Source organism: Pollicipes pollicipes, unplaced genomic scaffold (genome assembly GCF_011947565.3).
Source record: "Pollicipes pollicipes isolate AB1234 unplaced genomic scaffold, Ppol_2.1 Scaffold_2555;HRSCAF=2994_pilon_pilon_pilon, whole genome shotgun sequence".
Taxonomy (NCBI): Eukaryota; Metazoa; Arthropoda; class Thecostraca; order Pollicipedomorpha; family Pollicipedidae; genus Pollicipes; species Pollicipes pollicipes.
Window position 1 is genome coordinate 15,059,042 of NW_023596136.1, and position 20,402 is coordinate 15,079,443.

General features: G+C 55.9%; 1 protein-coding gene across 1 annotated transcript in view; it reads left to right on the top strand.

Moving 5' to 3' along the window:
* LOC119113153 (Krueppel-like factor 8) overlaps nucleotides 1-17,763 on the top strand; it is a 50,016-nt gene extending 32,253 nt beyond the window's left edge. Inside the window, exons 4-6 of the mRNA XM_037237508.1 lie at nucleotides 8,542-8,698; nucleotides 15,781-15,989; nucleotides 16,706-17,763. Of these exons, the coding sequence (XP_037093403.1) occupies nucleotides 8,542-8,698; nucleotides 15,781-15,989; nucleotides 16,706-16,881 (542 nt within the window). The 3' untranslated portion in view covers nucleotides 16,882-17,763. The remainder of the gene's footprint in view (nucleotides 1-8,541; nucleotides 8,699-15,780; nucleotides 15,990-16,705) is intronic.
* Nucleotides 17,764-20,402: the final 2,639 nt, after the last annotated feature.

Sequence of the window (20,402 nt, forward strand, 5' to 3'; positions counted from 1 at the left end):
CAATGAAGTCTTGTCGCTCTCTCTCGGGAAGCAAAAAACTTGATGTGAGCTCTGCTGGGAAAACAAAAATGAAGCATAATCATCAGCAATTGTCGGGACATTCCGTGCCAGGAAAAGAACGGCTCAGTCGGGTTCATTGATGATACTAGGTAGCACCGTCGCTATAATGAAATGTTCGCGTTATCGTTCTTCCCTTTGCATCGGGTGCGACCTGCGCCCCTGACATCTATGCGACGTGTGAGCTGTATGTCACGTGCACCAAACGGGGCATCCGAATCTTTTCAACCCGGTTTTCTCGTTTCCCACCGGCAAACTGTGTTTGAGCCCACTCCATTTTCTGGCTGGTGCCCAGATATCTCCGTGGTTTCCGACTCCCTCCGTGTTTTGACCCTTGCCTGTAGCACATGGCTGCGTCGACCGCCACCAGGGAGTACGTAAGAAACGCTTCTGTAATTACGGTCATTAATTACCTTGCAGTATGTGCAATGCCGTCCCGATATCATTATGTACGCTATAATTACATCGTGGATGGCGGAGGGGATCCGGCCGTTATAAATTAGGTGTAGCTGCCCAGTAGCAGGGCTTTCGCGGGTGGGTACTCACGTAGAACCAACCAGGATACCACCGGCCTCCTGCCCAAGGATGGCGATCGCCCGAGGCAGCGATGGGTGCGTCGATTGGCAGCATTATTGCGGGATCCTTTTGTTAGGCAGTGGTCTGCGAGTAATATCAGCTGTTACAAATCATCGACAAAAAAAGAAACAATGCTGTTGTCATTCTCCACGGCGAACGGTCGTGGAGAATGCTGCTACTTTGGCGGAAACCACGCCTGAATCTGGTCTGTGGCTCCTTTCGTCATCACCTGTCGGTGTACTAGTGGCTAAGTTTGGCCAGGTCGCGATCAGACCAGTGACATGTGCTTTATTTGTACCAGCAGTTGTGTCTGCGTTTCTCTCAACGTATTACTGATACGTCTACTATATATTTGTAGATTTACACATAGCACAAGATAAGTAATACACCGACGCTCTGCGCGTGATTAGTTTGGTCCCTCTGTTGGAACCCCGAAGTAACGGCGGTCCGATCTCAGCAGAAATCCGGCTCAGCGAGCTCCTAAGCCGGCGTCTGAGGTGCTCCTCCCTCGTGATGGTTTATTCACGGCGTTGGGAAGCCGCTCATTTGTGCCGGGAAAGCTTCCGCACCGTGCGACCCTACGTGCGGTCACCGGCACGGGGCGCGGTGGCCGCGTCTGGCGCCACGCGCGCATCTCCCGGAGGTGACCGCCGGCGAGCGGGGCAGGCCAGGCCCGACTTCGGACTTGTCCGCATGACGGCCTCTGGACCCGCGCGTTCGGGGAGGAGACGCCATCAGAATGGTAAAACCCCTATGATCAGCTTGGAATTAATGGGAGCTGAAGACTGGCGTCGCCGTGTGCTGCGGCTCAGCGCGGTGCTGCAGATCCGGCGCCGCCGCTGCCGTCGGCCGCCGACGCGCACATGGAACGTCAGCGAGTCGGCCGGCCGGGGCCGGGCCGCGCAGCCAGCGAAGGCTGCTGAGGCTGGCCGCCGGACGGCGGGAGCGCGCTCCGCCGGCTCTCCGGGCCGGCTGGCGCGGCGGCACCTCTGTCATGTGTCCTCCGCTTTGATGATGCCGGCCGATATGGCCCGACCAAACTGGTTAGGGAGCGGTGACGACCGGCGGTGGTGGGCGGCGGAGGCGCCGGCCAGCCCAACCACTGGGCGACGGCTAACAAGCGGAGGGGGGGGGGGGGGGAGGGGAACAGTGTGGTCACCCAGACTGGGCTAAGTAGGCATTCAGAAGACGTCACCTGGCGTGGTTTGTATATTGCTGGTTCGCGTAGTGGTGATCCACGTAGTGTTAGTAGGCGTCGTCTGATGTCGTCGCGTTAAGTTTGGCGACTCTGCGGTGCGCCCCTGTTTTGAATGTTGTTTTTGCAGCCTTGTGTAGTTTGCCCTTGTCTTATGTGCTTATATGTACTTCAAGAAAGTCAGAGAGGCATCATCTGACCTTTTTCATATGTCCCAAGCACTATCCTACGTTGACACTATTGGCTGGTTGTGATAATACCATCACCTGCGCAAAGCTGTGACACAAAGCAACATGTTTTTTAGCTTGGCTGGGTTTCCATTCGTGGGGAGCAGGGCAAATGTGACGACTTCGCTCCCATTCCCTGGGACGGCCCGGGGGCGGCAGTAATACCTAGACACTGATCTGATGCAGTGTTATCCCTTCTCAGTAGTCAGCATTCGTGACTGTCTGGAGTTAATGTGTGGGTGCGAGGGTGATTTCACCTCAGCGTGGCGTATTTTTGCAGGTTTTATGGGCTTATAGAACTAGTAGATGCCGAGCCAGCGATCAATTATCTTGCATACAATCTGAATGTATGCCTTCCGCCATTTCTTAGGTTTGGCATCCCAATTAGAAGTACCACGTTCTGACTTTTATATTCACATGAGATCGACAGCGTTACCTCATGACCGACAGGGAGTGCTGACTGGCACGAGTAGCGCGCTGAGGGGCGGATGCGTCCTTGTCAAGTCTCACGGTTTGTCCATTGTACGTCTTCCTTGAACCATCAGCCTGGCCTTTAGGCCCAGAGCCAGCGATTGGCTCTCGCCTGTAGTTCTCCCTGCGATTGGCTCTCGCCTGTCGTTCTCCCTGCGATTGGCTCTCGCCTGTCGTTCTCCCTGCGTGACTTCATAGCTGACGGGCCGCGGTCGGATTCTCGTACCGCTCTGCACGCACTGGGAAGTAACCCGACGCTTCTGTTGGTGTAATGTCCGGGTGGCTAGGACCACGGGCTCTCAGACATGGAGGCTGGGTTCAGCTGGCGGTTGCATCGTGGCACTTCGGCGCTGACGTGGGGCCCTGCCGTCGTTCGCAGCCTATAGAAAAGCGCGCCGCATCGTGCGCCGAGATCCGAAAACCAGAAAAAAGTGTACGATAGCTTGCCAGCGCGGCATAAGCCAGTCATTTCCACAAATTCACCCACGCGCTCTATCCGGCTTCCCACAATCACTCATGTTGAAGAGCATGGTACTTTTACTTTTCATAGAATCAAATCCGGTGTCGGTCGTGTTTTGTATTGATGCGTAGTCGGCCCCTGACGAATCCTGGGATGTATGCTGCTGTGTGGGAGAGCCCGGCCAACTCATCGCTGCGTGATGATAGATGCGTGCTGTCGGGACTTTCACGCCCCTGGCCACAGTCATATCTGACGTGATGCAGTGGGAGGCCAGACCCGCCATGATTCGGCGTGCTTGAGAGTCTTCCATGCATGCCCATATGACGTGCAGCTTCTGTGGAATGTTACAGCGAGTGCGGGCGTGGCTTCAAACAGCATTTGCTCAAAGGCGTAAGACTTGGTGATCACGTTTGGAAAACGAGTTTCATGCATCGTCAACGGCGTGGTGTTGAGAAGTAGAACTAATGAGTGGTGGGCGCGGGCGCAAGGGCAATCCTCCCCTCCCTCCGAGGTGTGAAGTGACACGCCGGCCTCTCGGCGCCCCCTTTCGGGCAGACTGTCATGACCCAGCAGAGGCGCCTTTCATCGCTGCGCACGCTAATTAAACTGTCCAGTCTGGCGGCGCGTAGGGAGGGCGTGCGATGTCCGGCGGCCTTTTTGCGACTGCACGTGCAGCGTACGTGCAGGCCCTGCCACTGGGCGGAGTCGGCGCCGGCTGCCGGGCTTAATTCGATTCTGCGCAAGATGTTGCGACAGCGCGGATTCGCCGCGAACGTTTCGCCACGTGATTTGTTTTTGTCGTTTGAGAAATTAGCCGTTAATGCGCCGGCGCCATTCCCGACAGGTGATTGACTGGGAACGAGAGAGCGGGGGTGTAAACGCCGGCCGCCAACCGATCGTTTTGTGTCGTTGCCGGCCCGTTAGTTGCACCGATGGCGTCGATGGCGGCTGGTTCATGCGGTTTGTGGATCGCTGCCGCCAGCAGGGCATCACGCTCCGGGGCGGGTGGCCTCGAAGCTGCCATTAGGACGGAGCTCGGCCGTTCTGGCGGTGCGCTCAGCGAGATGGAACGCGGGAACGGCTGCCCGCTGGTGCGTGCTGGCCGACCGTTGTCGATTCGGGCTGAAAACTAGTGCAAACTGCTTGGGCTTCCCCGCCGAGCGCGACCTTTGACTTGGTTTCATTGCCGTTGCATGCTGCAGACGGCCGAGCTCAGCACGGTCTAGGATTGTTATTATGCCGGTCGGAGGGAACCAGATTCGTTACCGCTTGGAGACAACCATTGCCATGGTAATTGCTCATATGGCTGACTGTAAAGGTAATTTCATTGACTCGTTAAAGGCGTTCACCTCTTTTGTTCGCGATCACGACGTTCCCAGGGCCCTTCACAACGAACCTACCAGGACCGCAATGTCAACGCCAGTGCTGACTCTCTTTGTTCGTGCCCTGTGCCTACCGTGACCTACGAGCTGTCTGTGTACCATCGTCGCCCTCCTGGCGCGAGAGGCATAATGCTGGTTTGTGGGGTGGGGCCTCTCTGCCCGCCACAGATGTATGCCATTCATAGTTAAATAGCGCTCAGAATATCTTGGACAACGTTAGGGCATGTAAACCCCGAAAACCAAACATTAGGAACGATGAGGGTAATAATGTAGAATGCTAGTGGTGAATTCTCGTAAGCCAGCCTTGGCACTGCAATTGGATTGGCATGATTTATAGGGCGAATTGGGGTAAGGCTTTTATTGGGCTCCGGTCCACATCGCTTTGTTAGCCTTTGCACCGTGAACAGCCTCTTAATTCCCGCCAGGGTTTTCATTACCTTCCAATTCTAGTATGGCATGCCATCTCCCCATTGCAACAGTCAGCGAAACCCGTTGCGCATAACGGCAATTTGTCCTTCCTGCGGCTAACCTTTGACCCGTGGGCTCTGATCCAATGACTCGTTGAGTAGTTTGCAAATATGACGTCATTTTTCCCGAACTTTCGAAAGCTTAAGTCTCCAATTTGCGCGAGAACATACGCCGGGCATGCCCTCTCTTGCATGACTGCAGTGTACATCGATGTGTTGTTTTAGTCGCTATATCGAATCGTATAAATTTTGAAACGGAACTTTTAGCATGACATATTCTTTAGTACGGGGCATGGTCGTCGACTTAAGAAGAGCGGCACATGCGCCAGCTGACGGCGGCCAGCGCTCTGCTGCTCCTCTGGATGGCTAACGGGACGGTGCTGGAGCGGCGGCCGTCTTAATGACGGCGCCGCCCTGGGCGAGGCGGCGCTAGCACACGCGTGCGCTCCCGCCTGCCCACATCGGCGTCCATAGATCACGAGGCCGCGCTCGGTGGGCCCTGCGTCTCTGATGCACGGGCCAGCGGCGCGTGCGGTCGGTCAGCCGCCCCCGCCCGGGCGGCATCGCTTCTCCCGCCCCCGCCCCCGCCCCCGTCTGGTCACCGGCGATGGCCGGACGGCCCCTGACCCCGTGACCCGCCTGACCGGCCGGCCGGCGACGCCCAGCGGCGGGGGTCGGGGCGGGGGCGCGGCCCCAGCCCGCGCCGCCGGCCGCCGAGGTCGTGTGGCGGCCCGGCCGCCGGGGCGCGCCGTCACCGTTCCCACGGCAGCGGCGGTGATCGGTATCGCCTCATGCCGCGCCCTGCGATAATGGGGCCGGCTGACCCCGACGACCCGGGCGGTGCCCTGAGGGTAGGGAGCGGCCCAGAGACGACCGGTGGGTGCGCCGCTGCGGCGCTGAGATAATTCCGATGAAGTGATTTAGTTATAAAACATAACGGCTATAATTGTTATCAGCAGTTTATCTGAACATCCGAACTGTTATCTGCACTTTATCCGAGCATCCCGGCTATTATAAGTACTTTATGCGAGCATTCGAACTGATATCAGCAGTTTATCAGGAGCAAAATACTGATTAGCGAAAGCTTCCCTAGGGCTCATACGCGTGGCATATTTTTGCTGCGACGACACCAACATTCGCACGGAGCCCCCCCCCCCCCCCCTCTCTCCCACTCTCTCTTGACACCAGTGACCAGTACCGGTGGCGGCGGGCGGTCCCGGCTCCCCCTGGCGCGGGCCCCCAGCTCTCTGCCGGTCCCAGTCCCGGCTGCGGCGGCGGCAGGGGCACCGCCACTCCTCTCCTGGAGCCGTTCGCCGTAGCGCGCCGGGCTCGCCAGGCTCGCCGGCTGCGGCAGGGCTCAAGCGGCCGCGTTTAAGTCGTTGCGGTCGCGTTTATCTCCCCTAATGGACCGCGCAATTAGCCTTCGGCTCGCGTAATGATTTGTATATTAATCTTGAAGAAGAACGCTCTCTGTTCGGATCGTACTAAACCTGAACAAGTCTGCTGCTGGCGGGATGTATGTCTGCCGGCCTCGTGGCCCACATCATAGTGTGAAGTGCCTGCAACCAAATGAAAACGATGCTGCAGTGAAGCGCTCCCCGTCGATCAGAATTACATACGTTTTGTTTGCACTGTTCAATGAACAGCCTCATTGATAACCTGCAAATCTTCTTTATGAATGCTCTTCATGTATGTATTTCGGTCTTAAATTACTGAGCTTGACAGGCAAGGTGGACTGCATACCAAAAGACTGCAACTTGGCTACGCTTCGTAGAAAGTACGGGACTTCAAGGCATTAGAAGGGTGGGCGAACTGAATTGGCTTAGCAAACCACGTGCGCAGCAGTTCCGTTGCATGCGCAAAATCTGTCAAATCAAACTGCATCGTTCTGTATGCACGTAGCAGACACACATAAACAATTATAGCCCACCATTAATAGCGCGTCTCCCAAGTGTTAATTACCCGTCGGCTTGTGAAGACCCACCGGGCTGTGGTGCGCGTGGGTCGGCTGACGACTGTAGGCCGGCCCGGGGTGTTCTCTTAATGACGTGTTTCTCCGTCCTTGCCACCATCACTGCATATCAATCAGGGGCTACCGGACTGGAACGCAGCTAGCCCAGCCTCTCTACCTCGTTTCGGTCACGGTGCGTCGACCCATTGTATAGCGGGAAGACCGCCCACTCGCTCCACGCCGTCGACATTACGCCACCGCGTCGGAGGCGGGGCGTCGGAGGGCGCTGCAGTCTCGTCGGCCGCCGCGGGGTCGGCGCTGCCGGATCAGCGATGCGCCGCTCGCCAGCCACGGGCAGGGGTCCTCCGGTTTCGTGTGATAGCCAGGTGCGTGCCGCGAATGAGGTCATAATTCGCGCAAACCGTACCTAACTACCGACTACCGGCGGCCGAATATGGCGCCGATGCGCGCGCGTAATTGATAGCGATGTGCGCCGACGCAGGCTCTCCGCCGGCAACGGGCCACTAATTGCAGATGGCAGTGATAAACGTCGGGCGTGGGAGGAGCCCGCGTGCAGGCCGCTCAAGTGACGCCATCCGGCCATGCATGGAGCTCCCTACGCCGTCCGTCAGGCCGGCCGTCGTGTATGCCAGATGGCGACCGACGGGCCAGTGGTGGACGGCGACGGGCGGCTGGCGACGGGAGATGAGCCAATGGCAGGGTAAACAGCTGCTGACGCCCAGTGTAAGGCGATTCAGCGACGTCAGCTGACGGCTGCTCCCACGGTCGATGTCGAGCTTCGCTGCTGGGCTGAGAGCTGTCCCTGCGTACGGCCAGGGCGAGGTCCGGGTACTCGGTATCCACGGCGTGATTAGCTGTCGAGGCGCCGCTATCGGGCCATCGCTGCTGCATATTCCCCGAAAAGGTTCATTACCCTAAATAGGTGGGCTAATGGGGTTTCGCTCGTGAGGAGCGCTCAAGTCGCCTATGCACACCAGCCGCCACCATTAGGTTTGGGCTTTCCAAGGTTTTATTCGAGGTCCATTAGGCTTGATTTATGGCCTTTGTGACCAGACTATGACTTTATAATGCTAACCAATACCATACTGATCCAATACCTTGAACGGGGCGTAGACGGGATGAAAGTTGGCTCAATGTCGCTCACGTTAGTTCTGCGACAATGCCCAGCACGCCCCGGGTATTGTCGCATTGCCAGCTTTGCGTGTAATGTTTCCTGCGGCACGCTGACGAGGCAGAATTAGGCAGGCGCTAAGCATCCATACTCTGTAATTTAAAGACGATTACACGGAATTAATGATCAAGTATCAGCTTTATCAGGGCTCCACACGAATAGGGCCTTGCTTGTCCGATCGTGACAGGGAATTGAACTTTGAAAAAGCAGACGCCAGCGCAGGGAGCAAAATGGTGTTTTTCGGCCCTGTTGTGCATCAGATCAGTCTGCCTATGCTGCCTGTGGACGTGTAACGTTCGACACGCAAGTTTGGGCCGCGATCCTCACTCGGCAATAAGTCATACCGCAGGTGTCGTCCTCCAAATAAATGGTTCAGTGGTCGGCAGCTCCAGGCGTGGGGGTATCGTGCTTTGAACTGAGCGCCGCCTGCACCTCCGTCAGCACTGGACGTAACCGTGGCCGTCTCCGTCGCTGCAGAGTCGCTCAGGACCAGACCTCGCTGACCCGACCTGCTCCGTGTGCGCACGCCGCCTGACTGGGTCGCCCCCCTCCCGCTGTTGCAGAGTCGCCGGTCAGCGACAAGTCGGGCAGCTCCTCGCCGTCCGGGTCGCCCCGCTCGCCGCGCTCTGACCTGATGTCGGGCCGGTACGGCTCGCCGTTCGACTTCCACGCCTGCTTCCCCACCCTGCTGGCGCTGGAGAAGATCCAGGGATACAACCAGTAAGTCCGCGCTGGGACGTGGCGCGCCCTCTGTCGTGGGTGGTCTCTGTTTCTCCCAAAACGAATGTTGCGGCGGCGGGGTCGGCGTGTGGGCTGCATCATCATAGACAACAATGAGTACACGGGAGGGACCCGCCATGAACGGGCGTTAGGTGCTGTTGCGGGCATCGCCATTCTCATCGTAAAAAGGTCCGTTACCTTGTGAAAGCATGATACACCCGGCCGCCCAGAAGTTGTGTAGGGCGCCCTCTGATCACCTCCGAAATTAATATCCCAATACGAACGTCGAGTGAACTAGGTGGTCGTAAACGGAGAGTGTGTGGGAGGGCCGACGGCATGGAGGACCCTGTAATTCCGCTTAGAAGAGCGCCCGGTCGGCCGACTGACCGCCGATTACATCGGATTTATCGTTTGGGTTCACACCCTTTTACACAATTGCGCCGGGGGATTTACGGGCGGGTAGCGGCCGCGTGCCCCGTCGCTTCGTATGCGGCGCGTGGCGTCCGCGCCTCATACCAATCCTCGGCGCCAGCCCGGCAACAAGACAGCACATAATTGAGTTTGATATATGCATAGGGCGAACGAGGCACCACCGGGCGACCGGGTCGGATCCATCTCATTTATAGTTTTGTTTATCCCCGTGCGCGGTTGACGGGAGCCTGGGACCCGCCCCTTACATACTGGGTAGACTCGACTCACTCCTCCCAGTCGCGTCCGTTTGTGGTGATGGTAGAAGGAAGCTGCATCGCGTTGGCGTTGTGGAATGGAGTTTAGGACTTTGACCAAACGCTGGCCCTTGTCCTTACGAGAGTTGTTATGGCCAGGGGGCCATATGTTTGAGGAAGGACCTAAGCAGATGATTTACATTGTTTTCTGCATTCCGTGATTTATTACGCTTGGTCTACAAGCTTTCTTCGAAAGATTTAGTTCACACCTTCGGATTGGATCGATTTATGGGATCAGCGCCTACGCTGGGCACTGCTTGTTGCATGAGCCCTGCCCGTACCATCGGGTCGGCAGAGCCCTGCCCGTACCATCCGGTCGGCAAGCTCCAGGTCGATGATAGTGTCTCGCGGCAAAATCTTAACGTGCAGCAATACTAGCCCGGTCCGTCGTGCCCTCAACTATCACCTGACCTTTAGCTCGGCCGCTGCCATCTTCACAGACCATCCCAGTCAGCCGCTTATGACGAGTGCCTGAAGCCATTTGAGCCGACCCGTCCGTGGTTACCAGAAGGCAGACGCTGTTACTGACGGAGCTATTGAGACGAACAAAGGTCGCCGTTTTCCCAGTTATTCTGCTTTATGCATATTTAAAGAACATGCTTCAGGAAGCATTAGCCCTAAACTTATTTTCTTTCTATTTGTGTAAGATTCTTGGACGGAACGTCTTCTTCTGTTGTTGTTCTCCTTCGAGTCGCCTGAGTCGCTGTAGTTGGTGGGCTGACGGTCAAAAACAAATGAAAGCGAAACGATATCACATGACAATCTGACCCTGCTTTTTGTAAAGCTTCCCAAAAGAAGTAATTTAAAACATGACCTCAACATGATAAACCGGTTCGATTGACAGAGCGATCTTTCATCCTGCCAAACTGACACAATAAAACGGGCCTACCTGAAACCTGCCGATCTCACAAATGCAGCGCGACCAGTGGAGCAAGCTACTGCTAACACGTGAGCCGAGGGTCTAGCGCGTGACGCAGCGATTGACTTGTCACGTTCAAATTGCGATATTGCTGATGGCTGACTCGCCACAGGAGCCATTATCTCGTTAGCTGAGACGACTCGATGCTAGCACGGTCGTTATAGTATCTGGTTTCTTTGGGGCAACGATAAACTTGTGACAGACAAATAAAGCAGCGGCGAATGCTTTGTATGGGATATCACGGCCTGTAGCCGTCTGCGCGATTTACTCGCCATCCCGCTTGTCCGATAGTGTCAGGTAACAACGGGCGTTGGGCGTGTCACAAATTGAGCAGTCATCGTGGCCATTCCTTACGAATTGTATCGTAAAATAGCCCTTAATCACCCCCGATCAGGATTGGCGCATGCCGAAGACGACGTGCCAGTTATTAATTGTTACGAGCGATCTGCGCCATAAACACAAATAGGACAATACTTGACCTGCACTAAGGCTCCAGCCATGCTGTTCCCATGGCTGGCGCCGATGACAAATGTCCGGAAATGCCGCGCTGGAGCGGCTCAGCAGTGTCCGTGGCGTACCCGGACCTGCGAGGCCGCGCCGGCTCTCGACCGGCTCATATCAGCCCCCCAAATCGCAAACGAACGGGCCGCGGTCGTGACAGCAGCCTTGGGCGTCTTGTCAGCTCGGCGCCCGACGGTCTTTCCAGGTAGAATCTGCTCTTCTGGGAAGATGACTGCGCCCTTCGCGTGCTGTTTGGACGTTATATGGGGTTCAGTTCCAACGATCTCGCTAAACACGGAGTTGATACCAAGACCCTTTGGTCATGCCCTCGCCTTGAAATGCGCTGCCGGCAGGGCCCTGGGACGACATGTGTTATGTCATGTGATATGACACCATTAAAGAAAGTCGTTTTGATTTATCTGACTCTAATGTCCTCTCAGAGACACGGCCAAACTTGTTTGTACACCAAGACGCTTAAAGACATGTTAACGCAGCACAGATCGCCTTCAGAGGGAGATCGCACGACCTGTCATTTATTCACGCTCCTCGCTGGAGGGCGGACGCTTGGACTAGTCGTGCGATGCTTCCGCTCCTACCGCGCGCGTCGTGCGACAGCCATTGGGTTCCGGTGGTGTGGCGGCCTACACGAGAACATCTCGAACACGGCCATACGGGCGACACGGATCATCAGGCGTGGTGTCGCGCTCTGTCCGTATAGCTGTGAGTAAATCTGCAATGTGAGCGTCTTCTTCGCGTGAACTGCGCTCGCATTGCGTCGTGACTGGGCAACGAATCTGGTCCCGAGCGAAACGGGTTAGGGTGTTCAGGGACATTAAGTAACGCTAGTTTACACTACGCTGCAAGGGAACAGCTAACTTTGCAAATACCACTCCTCAGGTTTCAACTGTCGTACATGCTCGACCTTGACTCGACCTCGACCACTCGCCACCCGTCGGTGGTGCTACCTTTCCATGTCGACACCCAGTCTCCGGCGGATGCCGTCCTGTTAGAGCGCTGTGGTCGCTGGCGACTTCAACTCCCGGACATGCGGTACCCCGTGGGGTAACGGACCACAGCTCCAGCGAGGCCGCGCGTGCCGTTCGCCGGAGCGGCCACGTTACCGGCGGTGAACACGGTCTTCGGCTGCGGTGGCACGGCCGTGGCCGTCAACGGGTGACCCCCCGCACACCGGCCAACTGCTGGTGTTGAATCTGCGCCCGTCATGTCAGGTCTTCGTCCATTGCCCAGTCCTCCGCCGGTGCCCGGTCCTCTGCCGTCACCCAGTCCTCCGCCGGTGCCCGGTCCTCTGCCAGTCACCCAGTCCTCCGCCGGTGCCCGGTTCTCTGCCGTCACCCAGTCCTCCGCCGGTGCCCGGTCTTCTGCCGTCACCCAGTCCTCCACCGATGATCAGTCCTCAGCAGGCACCCGCTCCCCGTCGGGCGCATCAGCTCCTTAGCTGGCCGGAGCGGGCCCGCCGCCACCGGCCGGCCGCGGCCCCGTTCATTGGTATGCGTGGCTTTGTGGCCGGCGGGGCTGCCAGCCGGCGGACCGCGGCGCCAGGCCGCGTCCGTTAGCGCCAACGGCCGGGTCAAGGATTGAGGAACGAAGGGCACCGTCGGCCGCACCCGGCCGCTGCGCTCGTCACGGCCAACCCCACTCGGGAGGGCCGCCGGGACCGCCGAGACGTCTGCAGTCACGCGGGCAGCCACAGTCGGCTCAGCCTTGAGGCCTGAGCTGTTCTGCCGCCACGCTGGATGTCGGGTGGGTCCCTCAGGGTGTGCGGGTGGTGGTCTGATGGATCTGGAGTGTGCGCGACGTGACTATTGATGAATTCGTATGTCCTTTGAGGTCTGGCGGATCGACGAGTTCCGCCAGATCCGCATCAGTCCGTCGATGCAACGTCGAAGTTTGGTATCGAGCCTTGGTCTACCTCTCTGTGTCAGGGGCAGGCGTTTCCCTCCATCCTTGGCTCATCAATCGCGCCCTATCCGCAGGCAGTACATCGGAGTGGAAAAGTGCACCGTTCTTCGTCCTGCAAATGTTCCAGCCGCTCTCACATATATTTTGCTGAGTGCGCGTACATACCATTGCGCCCAGCACCCCTTCCTTAAGGTCCCCATATTACGCACATTGAGTGCATCGTCACTCAGCCAGTATCTTGCAGAGCCGCCGCACCCTTGCTTCCTCTCTCTCACGCACGATGCGTGCGTTAGTAACTCACTGCTTGTCCCGCGGGCAACGCTATCCCCGGACACTTTGCGTCCATCAGCACCTGGCCCTATCCCTGGAGCCCCCCCCCCCCCCCCCTCCTCTCCCCGGCCTACGCACAGGAGTCCGTGACGTGACAGTGAGGCTGCGTTTGGATCGGGAGATCTGCCCCGGCCTGCGCGAGCCAACCCGGCTCAAATGAGTTAGCCTCCTTGGCGACTACGGGAGCGAGCTCCCGCACTACTCCACGCGCGTCGTTGCTGGGGCGCTGCTGGTCCCTGCTGAGTGTCCCTGCTGGCGGCGGCTGGCGGCGGCTGACTGTCGGCGCGACCGCCCCCGCCGGCCGCCAGCCGTGTCACACCGCTGCTCCGGCTACCGTGCAGCCCGGCCCATTTCACGGGCATAATTCTCACCGGCACAAAGGCCCTGCTCGGGTCAGTGGTGCATCCCATCAGTGCAGCGCGAACAAAAGAACGGCCCGAGCCGTTGCAGAAAAACGGCGTCCGAGGAGAATGGCACGGGCGTGCGGCGCGCATGCGCCGACGCGTCCCCGATACGCCGCCGGTGAGCTCGTGTGAGAACGCCAGTGTTGTGGCCCCGCATTTGACGGAAACCTGCTGGGCTTGACGCAACCAGTTGTGAAATGGCCGGCACTTCAACTCCATTGTCAAATTGGTACGCGAGGTGATTGAGTTTTACGAATCTATAAAGACCACTCTGTCATTAATGGGCGTTTGCCATGGCCCGTCCTGAAATCAGGGGTCCCACGGTCTGCATTTACTGTTTTCGGCACACCTGCTTAATCATTATCGCCAATTACTTTTAAGATTGATGAGTCATATCATGGTTTTGAATTAGAAGTACACAAAGCACAGCGTGACCAACCAATAAAGCGAATAATGCCTGTATAATCAGGCCAGCTTCCTGCCTCGGTAAAACATAATGAATGATCTTAGGAGTGGGTGTGGATCGGCACGTCGTCGAAAAGAGTCAGAGGTGTGGTCATCTCTAACCAATCAATATGTGCCGGCGAGGTCTTGCCGGAAATTGGGACCGGAACCATGTAAAGCTTGGCAGGTGCTCATTCATTGTGACGAAAGAATGTCGACACAAGCAGTCTGTTGGTCGGGAAATACGTTGATTCACTTTATTCCTTTTTCGCAAAACACATGAAAAATTACTTGTTTTACTGGGATATAGGTGTCATATATATATATATATATATATATATATATATATACATATATATATATATATATATATATATATATATATATATATATATATATATGCTTTCACTAGTACCTGACCCTGCATCTATTCAGTTCGCCACAATTATTTGTTGTTAGTGTAAAACCTCTCTCGGCGCTGGTGCTTCGCTCCCCTCAGTGTGATGCCCAGGGTGGGTGCGGTTGTGCGTCGGGAGTGAGTGTGAGCGCTAATTTAGACTTAATTACGACGTGATCATTATGCTTGGCCAAATCTGAAGTGCCGAATAATGTGTCACTCCCCTAAAACAGCAGAGTGGCCGTTCTACATTACTGCCATTGGTGCCAGCGGCCCTCCTTCGACCGCTCTCAAAGATCCCACGTAATCGAACTGAGCAGCTTGCAAAGAGGGTGGGGATTCTTAACGCCCACGTTACAACGTGATGTTGTTTCATTAAGATGCTATCAGACCAAACTTGACGCTTTACGGCCGATACCGTATTCAGCATTAGAGACGTAAGCTTCTCCAGCTGATCCGGACTGTTTATGCCGCTTTAATGTCGGGCAAATGACTCGCGCATGAACGGCATATAAAGCAGGCATCGTGTCACAGTTGCATTTGGTGCCCGAACCGCCTCTAACTCCACCGAACGAGCTGCATTAGATGCATGTCCTTCGCAACGGACGGCGCCATCGCCTGCCAATGTTCGCGCGGCACGCCCAGCTTGAAACGCAGCGCACCGCTATTTGGATGGCCGGTAGCACGAAATCGGCTCCACGTCGACCAATCACACGAGAGTGCCGGCGCCGCTGCCAAAAGGCCTCTCATCGGCCTCTCCACCACCCAGCCCGGCCGACGCCGCGACGTGTGCACGGGCGGCGCGGCGTGCGTGGGGAGGGGGGGGGGGGGGCGTCGCCGCGCCGCCGCCGGTGGCGACGCCGACGGCGACGCCAACCACGTCGCAATGCGGCGCCGTCGCGGCTTGATTAGAGCTGAGCTTTGGTCGTTAGCGCCGCCGGTCGGCGACTGCAGCTTTGTGCGCTGCCGCAGCCGGCCGGCTCCGGCTTTGGCCGCCCGCCGCGCGCGCGTCGCCGCTGACATCGGCAAAATGGCGGCCTGTGGCGCCGATCATAGCTCAATTGAGAAGGTTTTGGGAAAGAGTTATGTCGATACTGTCACTAGTGACGTTTCTGTGAGATGGTTTAATTTATCCGTGGACAGTCTCCTTAATTTCTTTTCAGAAATGCTTTCATGTAGACAGTTTCGTAAAGTCATTTTGTAATTATTGCCAGTTGAATATTTTGTGGCGCTTGATGTCTTCTCGCGATGACACAGTAACCCGAACCCCCGTTTGCCTACCAGGCTGATCATGTTCTGCTGCCTTTTATGTTCTAATTTCCTTGTGCACCTCTTGTACGCGAGCTTATGGTCGCCGTCACGCTGCGCTCCGACACTCAACACCGGGTGCCCGGCGCCGTCTGTGCCGCTGCCGTCTGACCAGTGCGTGCCTCTCTTCGCAGTGCGCGGCTGCCGTCGTCAGTGAGCCTGGCCGGTGCCGGCGATATGCACCACAGCGTGTTCTCCAACCTGCCGCCGTCCGACTCGCAACCGTCTAGCAAGGCGACGGCCGAGGCGCGCCGGAAAAAGTCGCACCGCTGCGACTACGCCGGCTGCGGCAAGGTCTACACCAAGAGCTCCCACCTCAAGGCGCACAAGCGCACGCACACAGGTACGCGCCCCCTCTGGCGGGCGGTGGCGGACGCGGGGAGGGCGTCATGTTTATTGCTGCAATCTGAGAACAGCGCTGGTGATTTCTGACGTGGATGTGTGCAGAGAAAGCAAATGATGATGAAATGATGAAATGAAAAGATGTGTGCAAAAAGGATGGAGCACCGACATGAAGAAACGCCTTGAAAGGGATTGGCATATATTGTAAGAGATGGGCGTGGCCTTATATGATCTCGGGTATGTGGTGCGAGCGATTTTATTGCACGATGGTGGACCGCGTATATTCGATGCTGGGTTCAATATAGAGGCCTGAGTAGCCACGAAGCGTGACTAACAATCCGTTAAGAACGCTCAGTTGACAGCTTTCCCGTGGAACAATACTAATTTGACTGCAATTGGTTTGCAGCACCCTATATGAGGCACTGCTGATTATTGCCTTCATCGCTGTCTTTTTATGCATGAACTCGAAGAGGTCGGTGTGGTTTCAGCACATACGTCAATTTAGCATTAGTGTGGTGGGGATGATGTGGAATGTGTATGCATAAAAGCCCCTGCTGTGATACGTTCTGCGTATGATAATTTGAGGGTTTCAAGAATTTGCGCATGTGATAAGATAAGCCACCTCAGTTTGCACTGTGGTGGGAGTCGAATTCGTCAATGCAGCGCGAGAGCCACATCACTGTCCGGCCCTCAAACAGCCCCATTCATCCTTTGCAGGGGAGAAACCCTACGAATGCACCTGGGACGGCTGCAACTGGAAGTTTGCGCGGTCGGACGAGCTGACGCGGCACTACCGAAAGCACACGGGACAGAAGCCGTTCCGGTGTACCCAGTGTAACCGGTCATTCTCGCGCTCGGACCATTTGTCGCTTCACGCGCGGAGACATGTGTGATGCTAGTGACATCTGTGGACGGACGACCGAACCCCGAGTGCTGCCGACGTGCGTGCGGGCGGCGCCACCGTGTGAGAGGACGCGCAGTGATGGCCGCTCTGCGAGCGCAGAAGAACCGGGCTAGTCGCCGGAGGTTCACGGGAAAACGACGCTTTCCTGCCGCCGCCGCGCTCTTGACGTCATTTGATTTTTCAAGTGGTACAAAGGACCAGCTGTTTGGTGAGACACGGCCCAGTAGTTAACGTGATGTTCCCCTCGAGGCCACGGAGGAACTCGGGGCCTCACTCAACACACAGCCGACGGCGCGCCGCAAACGTTTGTACACGACATGGTAAATATGTACATTACTAATTTATACACGCGCGTCGGTGGGCGCATGTCAGGTGCTTAAAGCATTCTTACAGGGTTGTGAACATGTTGGTCTCAAGATGAATTCCGCGAAAAGTGGGCGCACAGCGGCCGGAGACTCGGGACGTACAGTGCGCTGCCCTTAGGTCGCTTGGCCCCGACACCTCACACCCGAGGCGCCGCTGTCTTTCGAACTGCCGATGGGTGTGGCCGGGGCGACGCCTCGGCCTGGCCCCCGCGGCAGGAACGTGCCTTCACCTCCCGGCCGATTTCGTCCGCGCGCCGCCTGGCCGGCGGAGGAGCCGTAAGCGTGATCTGCACACTCCGCCGCGTCACGCGCACGTCGCCTTAAGTGGTACCTGAAGTGCGTGTATTCCCCTGAACAACTTGAGACCAATCTTGTGCCAAGTCATAATTGTTATATTTTTGTATGCGTAGGTTGAAGAGTGCCTCGTTCATAGGCCAACTTTGTACATTCCATATTGTATAGTGCAAAATATATGATATATATTGTATCAAGGTGCATGACTCTGTCATCAGATAAGAAAAGTTCCCAGCAGAAGATATGTGGTGCTGACAGTAATCTGGGACAGACACATCGTAGATTCACAGCTCGTCAACAGCTTGCTCAGTTCGCGATAATCAGGGGACATATACAGGCAGTATGTCAACTGTCTGTTGTGCAGGCGGGGCAGCCAATTGCAATAATGGGAGAGAGCAAACGTGTTGTTAAGACGCACACACGTTTCTGCTTACAAAGCAGAAGTGTGTGACACACGCCGACGCATGTTCAGAGGCACACACTTTTCTGCGTACAAAGCAGACGTGTAGTACTTTCTCCAGCTTACATAGCAGAAGTTTGTAAGGCTCTGCTTCCGAGGTAAAGCAGACGAATGCGCAGCAGTCGCCCGTCCTCGGTGGCGGAGCAGGCGGCCTTGGCGGAGCCTCAGGCTCCCGAGCTGCAAGCACCCAAACGTCTTTTGCTTGAGGCGTGACCGGATGGCACTTGCTTGAGGCGTGACGGGACGGCTCCTCCTTGAGGCGTGACCGTATGGTGCTTGCTTGAGGCGTGACCGGGCGGCTTTTGCTTGAGGCGTGACCGGATGGTTCTTGCTTGGGGGGCACTTGACTGGACGGCACGATTCGGCGAAAGTTTGTCTTTGTTCCTCTGCTAAAGCCACTGGGCTTAGAAACTGATTATTGGCCAGTAACTACAGGTTTGAAATCACGGATCAGTACCACAGATCACACCACTGATCGCGGATCTACGATCATCATCCGAGATCAACCGTATCCATGCTCACGCCCTCGGACGTGTTCCGTGTCGCGACCGGATGACTCTGACAAACCCCGATGTTGCCTGACGTGATGGCACCGGCTTACGGCCGCAGCTAGGCTGTTGATTCAGCGGAGCAGTGCTCCGGTTGTTCGGCATTCCGAGCTAGTGATGTGTGTGAAGCCAGACGCGTCTTGAGTGATTTCACGAGATTTCACGAGATTTCGCGAGGGTCCACGAGTAATTTAGCGTGGGCGCAATGTCCAGGAAAATACATTACGACCAGTAAGCAATACGAGGATTCATTGGTGTGTAGTTTCCTTTTCACCCGAGGTTGATATTTGCATTTTTGCACTGAGGTTTGCTTATAGCAACCCAGCTTGTACCATACCCATGCAACTGAATGCAACAAAGGAGCGCCAAGAAAGCATGTCATTGCCCAAATGAATGCAAGGTGAAAAACTGCACCCAAAACCCCGGGACACATAAAGTCGCAACCGCACAGACGGCGCACAACACTTTACCTCGTTCGAATGCGTTTGCATGCAGGGTGAACATCCTTGATACAGCGATACAGGCGTTTTGTTCAGGCAAAAGATACTCCTGGACACACCCAGCCCTCTGCATATCGTGCGCGTTTTTTTAGCAGCTCGAAGCACGGCACGCCATTCCAGACCTCACAGATCCGAGCGCGAGGGACACGCCCTGTGTCAATGGACAGAAGTTTACTGGATATGGTTAGCTTCCGTGTGATGTGTCGCTCGGCGAAATGGACACTTCATCGGACACGGCAGCGCGGTAGTAAATATGAGTCGGAACACTGAAGTAACTCTCGAAGTCTCGGAAAGTCGCCCATCGCGAATATTGGCGTTGCTCGATTCCCCTGATTTAGTGTCTTGGAAGAAAATGGGACTACGCAACACGATGTAAAAATACCAGGAGTCTGCAACATTTTCGTAAAGAGAGAAAAGCCATGCCTTTTTAAATGACCCGAACTTGACCCAAAGTTTACTAGAAAACGCATGAGCTGTTTATTAAAAGAGAAACATAACTCATGGAAGTGGAAACTTTCTTTTCAAGGCCATCATGAGTGCCTGGACTTTTTCACGCCATATACACTAACCCAGATCGCATGACACCAGTGCTAGCTCCCGAACATGCGTCTTGGCATCGTTCTAAATATCTTTCCAGTCTCGACCTCCTGAGCATCAATTTAGTCTCTCCTGTTACCTCACTATCTACCCGTGGGATCAGCAGTTAAAAGGGCACCAAGAAGGCTGCTGATCGACCCTTTTCCCCTTAAAAACATCAACTTGACCTATTTTACATGATGAAACGGTTTGCACAAAAATGTCTTAGCTCACTGAATCTGTGATGATTATTTGGGCTTTGGGGTGCACCGACTACGTTGGTCATATGGCGCCCATAATCTGTGCCTGGACTTCTTCCATTGCACCTCTTATAATAATGCTTATACATCCTTCAAACCAGCACCCAACAAAAGATCGTCCACTTCTGCACCGGTAACACACCACGACACTGGCGAGGGCCAAATCAAGGCCAGACCAAGGAAGTTAACGTTCCCTTTTTACTTGGCCGAGTTCCGCCAGCTGTAGGCCAATTCGGTGGATAAAACCAGCTCATTCCAGGAGCGGCGTTATCCGCGCTTGGCTGGGAGTGGCTTCCAAACACTGCCAGTGGCGTTATCCGCGCCTGGCTGGGAGTGGCTTCCAAACACTACCGGACTCGTCAGCAGAATCACGACGAGTAGCTGCTCTCGCTGACGTCACCCTGCTAATCGTCAGCTTTGTCGTGATCAGGGTTGTTGAACTTCCCCGGCCGAGCCTATCTCGGCACGCACGCATGCGGGTCACCAGTTACGGATATGATGTCACGG